At 38.4% G+C, this 15,928-nt stretch overlaps 1 protein-coding gene across 2 annotated transcripts in view; it reads left to right on the top strand.

Annotated features, from left to right (window-relative positions):
- Nucleotides 1-15,657, top strand: part of PRKG2 (protein kinase cGMP-dependent 2) — an 88,197-nt gene extending 72,540 nt beyond the window's left edge. For both annotated transcript variants that reach the window (XM_060093215.1, XM_060093204.1), the window contains exons 14-18: nt 290-453; nt 4,622-4,744; nt 5,736-5,798; nt 13,046-13,112; nt 15,562-15,657. In XM_060093215.1, coding sequence (XP_059949198.1) covers nt 290-453; nt 4,622-4,744; nt 5,736-5,798; nt 13,046-13,112; nt 15,562-15,657 — 513 coding nt within the window. The remainder of the gene's footprint in view (nt 1-289; nt 454-4,621; nt 4,745-5,735; nt 5,799-13,045; nt 13,113-15,561) is intronic.
- The last annotated feature ends 271 nt before the right edge of the window (nt 15,658-15,928 follow it).

Below are 15,928 nucleotides of genomic sequence, written 5' to 3'. Positions count from 1 at the left end.
TCACCTAGGTTGTAAGGGTCTCTCCTTGCTAAACCATCCCTCTTGTCCTCGTGGGCGTAGAGGTGTGTGCATGGAATTTTCTCCAATGTAACGAGATTTACACTTGGCCCTGCAAAAGAATAAATGAGAGGGTCAGTGGAGTGTGTGTGTGTGTGTGTGTGTGTGTGTGTGTGTGTGTGGTGTGAAGGGTAGGATGGAGGTGTTGAAAGAAGATTGAAGAAGTTAGAGGAAGACAAAGAAGAATGTGAGTTTTATGGTCTCTGAAAATTTCTTTGATCTTCTTTTCCAGGTTGACTTTGGATTTGCTAAGAAAATAGGATCTGGACAGAAAACATGGACGTTCTGTGGAACTCCTGAGTATGTAGCTCCTGAAGTCATTCTCAACAAAGGACATGACTTCAGTGTGGATTTTTGGTCCCTGGGAATTCTAGTGTATGAGCTCCTCACAGGCAAGTAAGTACCTTGTGTTTTGTCTCTTCTTTAGAGAAGTGCAAAAATAACTTACTAATGATAAAAAATATATGATTTAAGAATTTAACATTTTGGAAGTGTTTTTGATTAAGCATGATGCCTTTTCCTCTTCACATTATGTCATATATAACATGCTTTCTAGCTTGTAGCATGGTGAAAAGATTCAGGAAGGTGCGGGAAAGGAGTACAATATTGCTATGGTTTACCTAGAATGGCAAGGCCTGTTATTATAGATAATATATCAAGTGTGTGAAGGTTTGGGGAATCCATCATAAAAATAAGAAAGGAAACTGAAGTTATGGACTGTTATTATTTCCTCATTTTTTTTGTAGTTGAGAAAATAGCAATCATAGTTCCATTAAATCCATTGATCAATTAAATTAAGCCATGTTCTTCCATCTTCCCAATAAATCATTCACCAGAAATGCTGAAAGAAGACAACATTTCTGGATTTAAATTTTAATCCCCTTGTCAACTGCTTTCTAGAGGTGCTAATGAACAGAGACAAGACACAGCAGGAGTTTTACAAGTTAAAATTGGATTGCCATTCCTGAAGCGATTAAAGGGCTGTATTAATGAATCCAGGATCCCAAATATTCAACCTGCCTGCACACACATACACACTTATACACACACATGTACACACACATATTACCTCACATTTATAAAGCCCTTGACAGCTAACAAAGCACTTACATGTGTATTATCTAATTTTGTTTTCACAAGCTTGTATGGAAGTTAAAGCAGAAATTGTTTATTATCTTATGATTTAAATTTATATTATGATTATTTTATGATTTAAATCTTATAGATTAGAAAACTGAGTCAGAGAGCTACTTGCCTAAGATCAAGGATTTAATCTCAGGTCTTCTGACTCTAAATATGACACACTTTTCATTAAACACGTGTGCCTTATACATAAGTTTTTAATATAATGCATGGCTGTATACACAGGATTCAGATCAGGTAGTTTTCTTTCCGGTTTTCTACCTCCATTTCTCATTAACTGATTTGGTCATTCTTTTAAGCCTTTACAACCAAATATTCTCAGTCTTGATGTCAGGGAGGATTTGCATTTGAAATGGCATAAGAAATGCTGGAATGAGCCCAGTGACGGGGATTCCAGTCTCAACCCCTGCGTTACAAAAGGAGAGTTTTGTAGAATCTTCTTGAACTTTTTACACTGCGTATTTCAATGTTGGGTTACCCATGGCTCCATTCTTTTTCCTTGTCCACATGAAAGATTATTTGATATTATCTGTAATCATTTTCAAATATTCATTGCTTAAGATTTTGAAGTAAAAAAGAGAAAAATTTCCAGGTAGTCATTCAGAGATAAAGTTGATTAAGGTCTCAGGACACAAGGATTTCTATTTCAAGAGTTTGTTTCCTCATCCCTGGAAAATTTGTCAACTGCATTTCTAAGACATTCATAATGGCTCTTTTTTTTTTATTGCTTCACAATGGTGTATTAGTTTCTGCTTTATAACAAAGTGAATCAGTTATACATATACATCTGTTCCCATATCCATTCCCTCTTGTGTCTCCCTCCCTCCCACCCTCCCTATTCCACCCCTCCAGGCGGTCACAAAGCACCGAGGAGCTGATCTCCTTGTGCTATGTGGCTGCTTCCCACTAGCTATCTACCTTACGTTTGGTAGTGTATATATGTCCATGCCTCCCATTACCCTTCCCCCTCCCCATATCCTCAAGTCCATTCTCAAGTAGGTCTGTGTCTTTATTCCTGTTTTACCCCTAGATTCTTCATGACATTTTTTTTCTTAAATTCCATATATATGTGTTAGCATACGGTATTTGTCTTTCTCTTTCTGACTTACTTCACTCTGTATGACAGACTCTAAGTCTATCCACCTCATTACAAATAGCTCAGTTTCATTTCTTTTTATGGCTGAGTAATATTCCATTGTATATATGTGCCACATCTTCTTTATCCATTCATCGGATGATGGACACTTAGGTTGTTTCCGTCTCTGGGCTATTGTAAATAGAACTGCAATGAACATTTTGGTACATGACTCTTTTTGAATTATGGTTTTCTCAGGGTATATGCCCAGTAGTGGGATTGCTGGGTCATATGGTAGTTCTATTTGTAACTGGAGAATATGCATTTCAGTCTTCATCAGATGGAATAAATTGTCACAAAAAGTAGGGAAATAAAGTGAGAGAATAAGGAAGGGGAAAAAAAATCCTCAATAACTTGGAGTTGCTGAAGTGACCTTGAGCTGTCATGAAGAAGGTGCAAAATTGCTGTTATAAAGGCTTTCGGGGTAGGGCGTGAGAAAAGTTCAATTTAAATTCCCTAAAGTCAGGAGGTAAAAGAAAAGAACTAAAAAACCAAACCAAACCAAAACACAACCTACTTGTAAATATATAAATAAGTTGAAGGAATTGTAGCAATGGTTTTTGTTTTCTACCTCATTTTCTTTTCAAGTGAAACATAGATTATTGAAAAGTTGGTGCACTGAACTTGTTTCAGGTTCATTACCAAGAGTGGGAACTCTCAGTATCCAAAGGTCTCAAGCGTGACCAAGATACAACAGAGTCATTCATGAAAATCATCTTTAATTTTCAAAAATTAAATGACACAATAGAATAGGTATGAAAGTGTTTTTTTTAATTTATTTTATTTATTTTTTTTTTTGCGGTATGCGGGCCTCTCACTGTTGTGGCCTCTCCCGTTGCGGAGCACAGGCTCCGGATGCGCAGGCCCAGCGGCCATGGCTCACGGGCCCAGCCGCTCCGCGGCATATGGGATCCTCCCAGACCGGGGCACGAACCCGTATCCCCTGCATCGGCAGGCAGACTCTTAACCACTGCGCCACCAGGGAGGCCCATGAAAGTGTTTTTAAAAGCAGAGTTCATGCATGAACATGTTATCCAAATCCAGTGGTTAATTTCCAGTGCTTTCTTACTCGTCTTAGCAACAGTTGCCTTGAAATTCTCTCTTCGTGGTTTCTAGGACCTCCCTTTCTCTCATTTCTCTTCCCATGCTAGAGGCTCCAGCTCAGCGTCTGTTGCTGGATTCCTCTTGTCATCCTGACCTTCTTCAGTGGTCATCGGGCTACTTCAGTCCTTGACCTCTTTCCTACCCACTCACTCCTTGGGTGATAACCAAGCCCCATGGCCCGTAGATACTGTCTGATGACTCCCCAGAATCATACCTCCAGCCCTAACCTCCTCCCTGAATGTCAGACTCATAAATGCAACTGTCTGCTTAGCATCTCTATTTGGATGTTCAAGATGCAACTCAATTCTCTTCCTCAGAACCTGCTCTGAACCTGTGCACTCCCAGCCTAACCTCCACACCAGTCTTAGTAAACAGTAGCTCCATTCTATAGGTCAAAACACTTCAGTATCATTCTTGAATCCTTTCTTTCTCCTGCGTACCACATTTACCCCAGTAGCAAATCCTGTTGACTTTATGCCATCGAAATAATCCAGAATCCCATTTCTCACCACCTTCACCACTACCGTTCAAGTCCAGGCTACCAGTCCTGCCTTCCCCCACCGCTAGTACCATCACAGTTTATTTTCAACACATTTTTAAAAAGCTTACTCTGGCTTCTGTAAATTAGATCACCTGACCTGAGCATATCCCCAGGTCCTTCCTGTAGCCCACTAGATCGAGATGACCATGCTGCCCTCATCTCTTATACTCTCTCCTGCCTCCTCACTCCACCAGCAGCACTGCCCTCCTTTCTGTTCCAAGAACGACCCATGTCCACTCCTGACTCCTGGCCTTTGTACTTGCTGTCTTGGAATCACTTGTCTGTGTGGCTCATTCACTCCCACCTCTGTTCAACTGCCAACATATGAGAGATGCTTTTCCTATCCACTGTATCTAAAAAAAGAAAAACACACCTCCTCTCTCTCTCACTCTCTGTCCTCCACTTTATTTTTCTTTTTAGTGATTATCACCATTTGACAGATTACCTCTGTGTGTATGTGTGTGTGTGTGTGTGTGTGTGTGTATTTTGTTAAGTGATATGAAATTATTTTCTAGCATATATCCAGATTTGCTATAAAACAACTCATGAGAGGGAGGGAGGGAGGGAAAAAAAGAAAAGAAATTTAGTTGTAAATGTGTCTCAGATGCTGGTCCTAGTGTCCTATTTTGGCTTTTCTCTAGCCCACCCTTTTCTGGGATTGACCAAATGATGACCTACAATTTGATTCTCAAAGGAATTGAAAAAATGGATTTTCCCAGAAAGATAACCAGACGACCTGAGGATTTGATTCGTAGGCTTTGCAGGTGAGAATGACTATTAAAAACACCTTGTTCTTGGGGGAAGGTGTGAAGGCTTCTCATTTCTGCTGCCACACATTTTAAAGTTAGGTGTATACTTACTTTTTGTACTTTTCTATGTAGTTAAATTATATTTAATGAAAATCATTTTTTATTTTGCCATCTGTGCTAGAAGTTTGAGTTTCCTTCATGTAATACACAGTACCTACTTATAGTTTAAAAAAGATGCAGATTGTTCAGATGCAGATTGAGAATCATCTTTGTCTGTTAGAAGAAAATAGAACCACAAAACTTAGCTTAATAAAGGAGTAGTTTACAGCCTTGTTGTTCTGAGAGAAAATGAGTGGTGATGCTAAAGTATTACTATATGTCCTCTTTCAATCTTCATTAAAAAAAAGTACTCCTATTTTAAATTGCTCCAAATTTCTACTTACCACTAAAAATAATTTATTGGAGAACAGAAGACTTCTAGAATTTTGTTTAAGCTTCATTTTTTTGCAGTTTTCTTGCACACTTGAACTTTTTAAGAAGCTTTAAAATTTAATAAATTTAGAACATGAAAACTAGCTGTGAGTTGCCCACAGAAATTTCTGCATGCTTCTAAAATTTCAGCTCTGTTGTAAATGATTCTCTAAAGCTTTCCCTCATTTCCTTAGGAGACTTGGTAAGGTGGCATCATCCTGTTCTTTTAAGCATTTATTCATAGCTCATTTAAAGCACTGGGAGATACCTATATCTATATATCCGTATGTATATACCTATATCTATATATTGGGATATATAGATATTGAATACATATATTCATATTCCTGACTATAATTTGACTGTGGCTCCCCCAGAGGGGGCATGTGTTTTCCATCTCCTTTATACTCAGATGTGCCTGGTCTATGAATATTGTTGACAAAATGAATGGATGAATAAAGAAAAATTGTTAAATTTTAATGTAAAATTCACTCAAACATAATTACTATAAATTGACTTAAAATTTTTATTTTAGGCAAAATCCAACAGAAAGACTAGGAAATCTGAAGAATGGAATCAATGACATTAAGAAACACAGGTACATAGTTACTTGTTTGCCCAGAAAAATCTAGAAATTTATTTTTAAAGTGTGGTAATCTTGAAGCTTCTCTCAGTCTGTAAAGATCCCTACACAGATGATCAAGTTTTCCTTTTTGGTGCTTTATTTTTAATTTGTGTTTTACGAGCTGTGATGAAGTTATAAAACAAATGACAAAATCACATATTCAAGTTATAGCAACTTAGCTTTTTATCTGCTGCAATCTCCATTACTATTTTTTAATATTAACTTGGATCTATAAAGGAATCAAGTTCTAATTTTGATGTTTCATTTACAGTTAAAGTAGGATAGTTATTGTTCTCAATATTCTAGAGAATGGGTCAGCTAAACCAACTGTTAAATAGTATTCTATTTCAGTTTTAATTAATATTATATATTTATTTTAAATTTAATTTTCCTTTGACCAGCTCTCCACATTTTGAAGCTTCCTATCGTATTTTACTTTTGGAGTAAAGTACATTGATTTCCACAAAACCTCAAACAGTGTTTTCTCCTTATGTAATAATCTAACAAGCACCTTTTTCAGGTCTGTGAATTTCTAAAGCTGGTCTTTAAAACCATCAATAACTTCCATAATATAAACTCTCTGATTTCGTTCCATATGTGGAAGTTCAGGCCTTGGAGTTTTTTTTTTTTTTTTTTTTTTTTTTTTAATCTATGCCTAGCTAAATCCTGCAATCCTTGAGATGTTTTGATTTTGTTTATGATTTACAGAAGTGAAACATCACCTATTGATAGTACAAAAAATAAATTTGAGAATTTCATTACTGAAAACCTTTGAGCACACTGCTGTGTTCACTTTCAGAAAGAAAAACACCTCTCAACATTTTATTCCTCTCTGGATATTTTTACTGAAGAATTAGGGGCACATCAACACAGTGTGAAAATAAAGGGAGAGATGCTGCTGAATAGAAACACTATTCGTTTTTCTGAACAGCAGTGGTGCAGCTCAAAAAAAAAAAAAAATCCGCAAGCTGCCAGCCCTGCTCTATCTATTCATGAAGTTTCTTGAAATAAAGCCATGTATTCAACATTGTAAATTCATATCGGGCTGTGCCATAAGGATATATCAGGACAAGGATGGGGAAGCAGGGAGGGAGGACGAGATGGAGACAGACACATCTGTGGATTTTATAGACATTAAAATACGTATTTTATTGTTCTTTGTCATCTTTTGGATTGTCTTTAGTGTAAAGCTCATTATTTGTCTTAGATTCCAATTTATCTCTCTTCCTACGTGCTGTTATCACAGTTTCTTTTCTCATGATAAAATGACACATAGACACACCATTCATATTGAACAAACAAGTGTCCAGTCAATTAAAGTCCCCCTTCCAATGTATTTCCTCTTTTATCTCATTAAAGAAGTGTCTTCATGTTTGCTCTGGGGTAGATGGGAAATAGAAGTGATATAATTGTTAACAGGTTCCCTTTTTATCTCTTCTTATTTACCTGAGGCTCATTTAAATATAGCTGTCAAATTGTGATTAGATGCACATGCAAATTCACGCTAAAGGATTTTCTCACTTCAGCATGGTAATGAAGAATTTTGAATTTCCTTCCCCATAGGGATTAATTTGCCCACTCTTCTTAACAGACAAGGTGTTCTTTGCCAAGTAGCTGAAGCATACAGTTGAAGCTGCTGTGTGTAGGGCAGAGTTCACTAATAAGATGTACCAAATTTACACAGTGCCTTCCGGTGAGCTCAGGAAGATCAAAAACATTATTTCATCTGATTTTCATAGTGCTTCTTAGCATACAAAGATGGGGCACGGGGGTCTGAAAAATAGAATTCTCTTTGCTTTCAAATAGGAGTGTTCTATAACCTTCCATAAGTCTCCAAGGCATATATAGCTTCACTACCCAGTATATTCTTGTAATGTTTTTTTTAAAAAAACATTGTTTCTAAAATTTGCCAGCAGATTTCCCCACTCCTCTCTAAAGTAAAACATCTTTTTTCCTTGGAGAATCATTTACTTCAATTTTGTATCTAAAAACAATACAGTTAAACGTGGCATATTGTTATATGTTTGTCCAGTCTGTGTTAAATCATCTTTCTTAAAAATAGAGTTCCTGGGCCTCCCTGGTGGCGCAAGTGGTTGAGAGTCCGCCTGCCGATGCAGGGGATACGGGTTCGTGCCCCGGTCTGGGAGGATCCCATATGCCGCGGAGCGGCTGGGCCCGTGAGCCATGGCCGCTGAGCCTGCGCGTCCGGAGCCTGCGCGTCCGGAGCCTGTGCTCCGCAACAGGGGAGGCCACAACAGTGAGAGGCCCGCATACCGCAAAAAAAAAAAAAAAAAAAAAAAAAAAAAAAAAAAAAAAAAAAAATAGAGTTCCTTCCTCTCCTGTTTATAAGTTAACTTATAAACTAGGTACCAATCATGTCTCCCGACACCTCTCTGAAAAGAGGGATAATACATTTCTAGGGTACAATTAAATCTTTCCTGCTAAGTAGAAGAGTAATTTGTTTCAGGTCTCTTAATGTTACCTTTAAAATTTCCAGTCTCTAGAATTTTACTCTCAAGAATAGCTACTACTCTTCTAAAAATGAAGAAGCAATTTATGTACAGTTGCTGCTAATATTTCTTTAGTGAATATTTTTCACACACGACTGCATGCTGGCACTTGGATTACTTAAAATGTGGTTAGTGTCAAAAAGGCCAGGTGTTAAGTGAATAACCACTCATGTTAAGTAAATATTGCCATAAGTCAAATTGTAACAAGTACTCAGCAAGAAATGCATAGGCTCTTTGATTCAGTAGAGTAACAGTAATGATTTTTATTAATATTTATGGAGTAGCATCTGGGTAGAGAGCATCGTAAAATATGTGAAAAGGAATTGTGTCAGTCATCGGTGGCAAAAGAAAAGAATCCATAGAACTGTGTGCCTAGAAATCCCTAAAAATGGAGCCTCGATCTGTGCAAAGAAGGTGATGGGTGGATCATGGAGAGAACTTCTGTGGTTTTGCAGCAAGGACAAGGGAAGTCATACATCTAGCATTGCTGTCTGACTCTCTTTGCTTAGAGACTCAACAGTGTAGACTAAAATGTCACTTTGGATTAAGAATGGCATATGAAATGGAATGTACTAAGAACCCGCCCTTTCTGTTTTTAGTACTTTTTCTCTTGCTAAGCTTAGACTTGGAATGGGAAATCCAGTCAAGGAGTGACCCAAAACCAACTCCACGAGAGGGAGGAGATTGAAAAAGGTAGAAAAGGGTAACTTCGTATACGGTTGACAGACCGATGAATATGAGGGCCTCCTAAAATCTCCCAGCCTTCATTCTCATACCTCCCACCACCACCCTTAAACCGCCCCCCCTGCAGTTATTCTTCACATAGCAGCCAGAATCGTCTTCTGAAAACATAATTAGATTGCATCACTTCCTTACAACTCTCTACTGGCTTCCTGATAAGCATAAAATCTTGATTCCTTGTTGTGTTCTACAAGACCCTATAGGATCTGGCCTCTGGCTGGTTCTCAGACATCATATTTTTCTCTCGTTTTCCCTCCACTCACCACACTTCAGCTCATTCCTATCACTTTCTTCCATTCAGAAGGTCATTGCCACAAATCTTCCCATGGCTTCTCCCTTCTCTTCATTCTGGCCTCAATTCAAATATCACTTCTTCAGATAGCACCCTAGCTAAAAGCAGCACCTCCCAGCCCACCCCTATCCCAGTCATCATTCACCATTTTATTCTCTTTTATCTTCCTAGTACATATTAGTGTATGAAATTAATGTAAATGTTCATATTGTTTACTTTTTTTGTTTGATTACTTGTTACCTCCTGCCAAAATAAAAATATCTTAAAAGCAGGGTCTTTGTGTTTTTGATGCCTGGGACCAAGTTGACTTTCCATAAATTTTTGTTGGCTGGCTGACCTGACCTCAGTGTCCCAGTAGAAGAGATCAGTGGATTTAAACAGTATTATTCCAGGTTCTTTATAAGATTCTGAGAGAGAGAGTACATTGTTTCTGTCTGAGAGGAGCAAGTCCTCCTCATTTCTGGTGTTGCATTTCCAGCTCACCAAGCCTGATACGTATCCTAAAGACCAGATCAGTCCTTCCTTTTAGATTAATAGTTTGGAAGCAATAAATGACAGAACTTCATCTGGCCATCAGCCTCCTCTCATTACAGATAACTGTAAAATACTTTTTATCTTGGAGCCTCTTATATACATTTCACCAATAGCATCACCACCATGGCAGTGTGATACTGTAAGACATGATAGTTAGAGGTCCTATGTAAGGGTGTTCTCTTGTAGAGTCATTCAGTTATTCAACAGACATTCATTGGAGCCCCTGTTTTGTGTCAAGTAGTGTTGCAAGTGTTAGGGACACAGAAGGAAAGGAAACAGACAAAAACCCCTGCCTTCATGGAGATTGCATTCTAGTTGGGGAGACAGAATATAAAGAAAATGATTAAGTCAAGTGTATAGTAGGTATATTAGAAGTCAGTAAGTTATAAGGAGAGAAAATAAAGTATGGAAGGAGGATGGGAAGTACATGGGGGTGGGGTTGGGGAGGGGTTTCCATGTTAGACTGGATGGCCAACAAAGACCTCTCTAAGAAGATGACCTTCGAGAAAATACCTGATGGCATTGAGGAAACAAACCATGTGGAAATCTGGGGAAAGGACAATTCAGCTACAGGGGCTCAAGTGCAAAGGTCTTGAAGTGGGAACATCCCAAGCTTGTTGGAAGAATGTTGAGGAGACAAAGGAGCAAAGAGAGAGAGAAAGAGAAAGGTAGGGCAGTGGCAGGGTGGGGGAAGGGAGGTGGTGGAAAGGGTGATAAGGCCTGTGGGTTTTAATAAAGACATGGTAATGACTTTGCCTTTTACACTGAGTGAAATTGGAAGCATTGGACAGTTTTGAACAAAGGCATGATGTGAACAAATGGCTTCAGGCAGGCAACATTTAGTGTTTACTGGAATGGCAGGCAACAGTTTTTTTTTTTTTTGTCCACAGTTGATACAGTGATTAGATTACTCTTTCAAGTTTTCCTCCAAACTTAAAATGTTGGAGGAAACATTTCCTCCAAATGACTTGCATTTTAAATTATCACCCTTGCTGCTGGGCTGTTTCCCATGGACAAAAGCAGGAGGACCTGTTAGGATGTTATTATACTAATACAGGCAAGAAATAACTGTGGCTTGGCCCATGCTGGTAGAGTGGAGGTGTTGAGTATTGGCCAGGTTCTGAATACCAATATATTTTGAACATAACAGACTAGATTTACATATGGACTGAGATAGGATGTAAGAGAAAGGATAACTCCAAAGTCTTTGGTTTGAGCAACTGGAAGAGTTGAGGGAAGTTTGTTGGGGAAAATTTGGAGCTTCAATGTGGACCTGATACAGCTAGATGCCCATTAGACATCCAGTGGGGAGACGGTGAATAGCACTTTTAGCTAGCAGCCTGTTAAGCAGTGTGTGTGTGTGTGTGTGTGTGTGTGTGTGTAGGGGGGCCGGGTGGTGGTGGAAATAGCAGTTTGGGAGTAATCAGTTTATACATGCTATTTAAAGCCATAAGAGTGAATGAGATTTCCTAGAAAGTGGCAGTGGTTGGAAGAAGAAGAGGTCCAAGGACTGAGCCCCAGAGCATGCCAACTTCCTATGGAAATAGCAATGGAAAATGAGAGAAAGCACCCAAGATGGTAGGAAGAAAGCCAGGACAACGGCATGTCTCTGGAGCCAAGTGAAGAAAGTGTTTCGGGAAGTGTGAGTGATGAGCTGTGCTAAGAGTAAGATGAAAACTGAGAATTGAGGGAATTCGCTGGAGTGGAGAGGGTGAAGCCTGATTGCTGTGTGCCCAGGAGAAAATGGGTAGTGTCGACTGAAGAAAAACACACAACCTAAAAGTTGCAAGTTATGTTTTATTTGGAGACCTTACTGAGGACTATAGCCCAGGAGACAACCTCTCAGCTCTCAGGAACTGCTGCAAAGAGGTAAAGGAGGAATCAGGATATATAAGAGTTTTTGCTTTAAAAACAAAACCATGTAGTACAACATTGGAAGATTACTGCTGAAGTGGGGAGGGGTCATATAGGGGTTGGAAAGTAAGAGGTACAAACTATTAGGTATAGAATGAGCTACGAGGATATATTGTACAACACAGGAAATATAGCCAATATTTTGTAATAACTATAAATGGAGTATAAGTTTTAAAAATTGTGCATCACTGTATTGTACACCTGTAACCTACATACTGCTGTACAGCAACTATACTTCAATTTTAAAAAGAAAAAGAAAAAAAATTTACCACTAATCACAAATAGAAGACATCTCAAGTCAACGATTTTACTGCTTTTCTATGTATGGGAAGATGTAAGAGTTTGGGCTCCTTGTAATTATCCCTTAGATATGCATCTTAACTATCTAGGGCCAGTATTCAGTTTTTCTCCATCCTGAATTCCCCATCAGGTGACTGCAATGGCTGACGGCTTCAGGGCAGGCAACATTTAGTGTTTACTGGAGTGGCAGGCAACAGTTTTTTTGTCCGCAGTTGATACAGTGATTAGATTACTCTTTCAAGTTTTCCTCCAATGGGAAGAGAGAAATGGAGTGAGAGTTGAAGGGGAGTTCAGGTCAAGGGAGATTGCTTTATGGTTGGAAGAATTTAAATGTTTCCATACTGATTCGAATGCCCCAGGAGAGACATGTTAAAGATTCAGGAGGAGAATTTAAGGAGCATGTCTGAATAGAGAATGTCTACAAGATCAAATACACAGCAGAGGAGCTGACCTTAGCGAGAAGCAAGGGCAGTTCATTCACAGTGCAGTAGAGAAAGGGAAAACACAGATGTGCGTACACAGGCAGGTTTGCTGGTGGAAAATTGTAGAAGTTCTCTTTTCTGCTCCTGGTTTCTTAGTGAAATAGGAAGTCAGGCCATCATTTGGGAGGGAAGATGGATAGGAGGTCTGAAAGTTTGAGGAGAGAGGACGAAGTATGGATTATGAGTCTAAGGGAGTGTGAGGAGGGGAACAACAGGGAAATCTAGACTGACTGCTGGGCAGTGTTAAAGGCCTCCCTGAGGGTAGTGGGCATGGATTTAATGTGAGAGATACACATGTGTGTGGGCATGGTTGGTATTTTCCTCTGATCACTTGCAGCTATACTGTTGCAGGCAGGGAGCAGGCAACAAAATGGGTGGACAGATGACTTGACAGGCTAATAGTTTATCAGATAAGTAATATTTCTTTGTACTTTTCTGATTTCTCAGGTGGTTAAATGGTTTTAATTGGGAAGGACTGAAAGCACGGAACCTTCCATCACCTTTACAAAGAGAGGTATGGCATCTACTATATTACTCTCTTGATTTTTTTCTAAGTATTTGTTTTTGTAAACAGATTTTAGATATGTGTGTGTGTGTGTGTAGAATAGATTAAAAAAATTTTTTAACAGTTTTTAAATTTAAGTGAAAGTGTCTTTGCAATTGTGACTATATGGTCTAAATAGTATTACGTATTCAATGGACCTTAGCTCAGCTCTTAAGAATGGATTACATGTAAATCTAAATCCCAAGGTAGCCAGTGTTGGTCAGGCTGACAGATGGTTCTAAAAATATAATATGAACCTACATGTAATTTAAAATTTTCCAGTATCCGTATTAAAAAAGGTAAAAAGAAATGGGTGAAATTAATTTTAATTATCATAATACATTAAAATATTATTTCAACATGTAACAAACACAAAATATTAATATATTAATAAAGATGTTACATTTATTTTTTTCATACTAAATTTTCAAAAATCCCAAGTGGATTTTCCACTTTCAGCCATCTCAGTTCCGACTAGCTATATTTCCAGTGCTCAGTCCCCATGCATTGCTGGTTGGACAGCACAGCTCCAGAGAAAGCAGAACATTTGCTAAGTTGGGGAGGGAGGGGGATGGCTCAGGAATAATCTAGTCCACACCCTACAAATGTTATGTTGTGTTCTCTGTAAAGGAATTTTTTTTTTTTTTTTTTTGTGGTATGCGGGCCTCTCACTGCTGTGGCCTCTTCTGTTGTGGAGCACAGGCTCCGGACGCGCAGGCTCAGCGACCATGGCTCATGGGCCCAGCCACTCCGTGGCATGTGGGATCTTCCCAGACCGGGGCACGAACCCGCGTCGCCGGCATCAGCAGGCGGACTCTCAACCACTGCGCCACCAGGGAAGCCCTGTGTAAAGGAATTTTGAGGATCTTTGTCTTTCTTTGTACCTTTTTTAGATTGACAACTGAATTTTTTCATTACATGTCTAAGGCATTGTGGAGAATGTAATTTCTAGTATGTTGTAAATATTGACATTTTACAGTAAAACATTACTCTTACTTTGCCCCTTTAAATATATCCAGTGTAATCTAAATGCCATTGAGATATGAAACCCATCAGCCATTTAAAAAATAGAAATATTACATGACTACTTTTTCTCTCTAAACTCCTATTTTCATATTTCCATTAGATTTTCTCTATAAAATTTCATCCTAATGTAAAAGAGTTTTATACTGGATGGTCTTCTATTAATCATTCTTTAAGTGCCTTTCAATTTTAGTTTTATAAAATTAAAAATTTTTGTGAGAATAAAAATTTCGCTGGCAACACAAATATTTCTTTTGGATTCAGTTATAATTACATTTTTGTAGCATGCAGTATCAAACAACATACATATATTAAAATTTTTTAAATAATTATTAAACAAAAATTTTTTGAAAAAAATTATTTAATGTACTTGCGGGTGAATATTATTTATTAAAAAATGGGATCAGATTCCACATCAATTCTCTTTCTTTTTGAAATTATTTTTCTATAGATGAAAGTGCTAAGAGTTGTGTTCACATAAATAAGTAAATGAGAGCAGAGGATTTTATAATAGCAGTGTCACCTTGAGCACCTTCTGAGTAGTCTCCTTATGCCCCCAAAAAACTCATTATGATGGATCATAAATAGTATTTTTAGTGATCTATCAGCTGATAATTCAATTAGGTACTAATGAAGATTGTTTGAAAGCAAAGGATTGGAAACCACTTGATTTGCAAAGTAATTTAATACCAGAGTCATTTCACTCTTTCAACAAGGTCACTAGTATTTTGAATTGTCCCTTTGTTTGACATTCTGGAGAATTTATATGGGTCAATTAACCCTATAAAAATACAAGATCAGTGAGAAACTTTATTATAAAGTGAAAGAAGGATTCTGGCAAATTTTGATTTTTTTAATATTTCCTTTAAAAATATTTTCCAATTTGAAAAAAAAAAAAAGAGGCATCATTTCTGTCACCTTTTCTTTCAGAAATAACTCCATAAGCCAGGTAGCTCCTACTGCACGTAATTCTGGGACCCAATCCATTTGTTCTAAAGGGGAGATCTCATGAGGCTGAGAGTATAACTCAAAAATGATAACTGGGGCTTCCCTGGTGGTGCAGTGGTTGAGAGTCCGCCTGCCGATGCAGGGGACACGGGTTCGTGCCCCGGCCCGGGAAGATCCCACATGCCACGGAGTGGCTTGGTCCGTGAGCCATGGCTGCTGAGCCTGCGCATCCGGAGCCTGTGCTTCACAACGGGAGAGGTCACAACAGTGAAAGGCCTGCGCACCGCAAAAAAAAAAAAAAAGGATAACTGGTTATCTTTTCCTTATATGTACATGACAAGTGGTTGCAGTAGAAAATTAGTGTTCAGATACTGAAAACATTCCCCATATGTTCTAGCATGCTTCATCAACATTATCCTCACCTTTGGTTTCATCCTTTTTCTACTAGCTAAGTGGACCCACAGATCACAGCTACTTTGACAAGTATCCTCCCGAGAAGGGGGTGCCTCCTGATGAGCTGTCAGGCTGGGATAAAGACTTCTGACAGAAGAAAAAATGATTACTGCCCTACATACACAAGAGGACTATAAGGACCAACAATCCAACACTGATTATTTCTCTTCAGAGTATTATACTATCTTTTAGAAGACCATTAGATAAAAGAAATCCCTGCCCATGGGCTGGGAGTGGGAAATAGTAGGTGCGGAGGTGGTTCTGAATGATAATGTCTCATTTAGATGCTGTGAAGTATTCTTGTGTTCTGTTCTTTGCTTTTCTCAAATGTTGAAGTCTATCCTATTCCCCTCTCCAAAGCC

This window comes from Mesoplodon densirostris, chromosome 1 (genome assembly GCF_025265405.1).
Source record: "Mesoplodon densirostris isolate mMesDen1 chromosome 1, mMesDen1 primary haplotype, whole genome shotgun sequence".
In the NCBI taxonomy this organism is placed as follows: Eukaryota; Metazoa; Chordata; class Mammalia; order Artiodactyla; family Ziphiidae; genus Mesoplodon; species Mesoplodon densirostris.
Note: the sequence above shows the minus strand (reverse complement) of the source record. Positions and strands in the feature narration are given on the sequence as shown.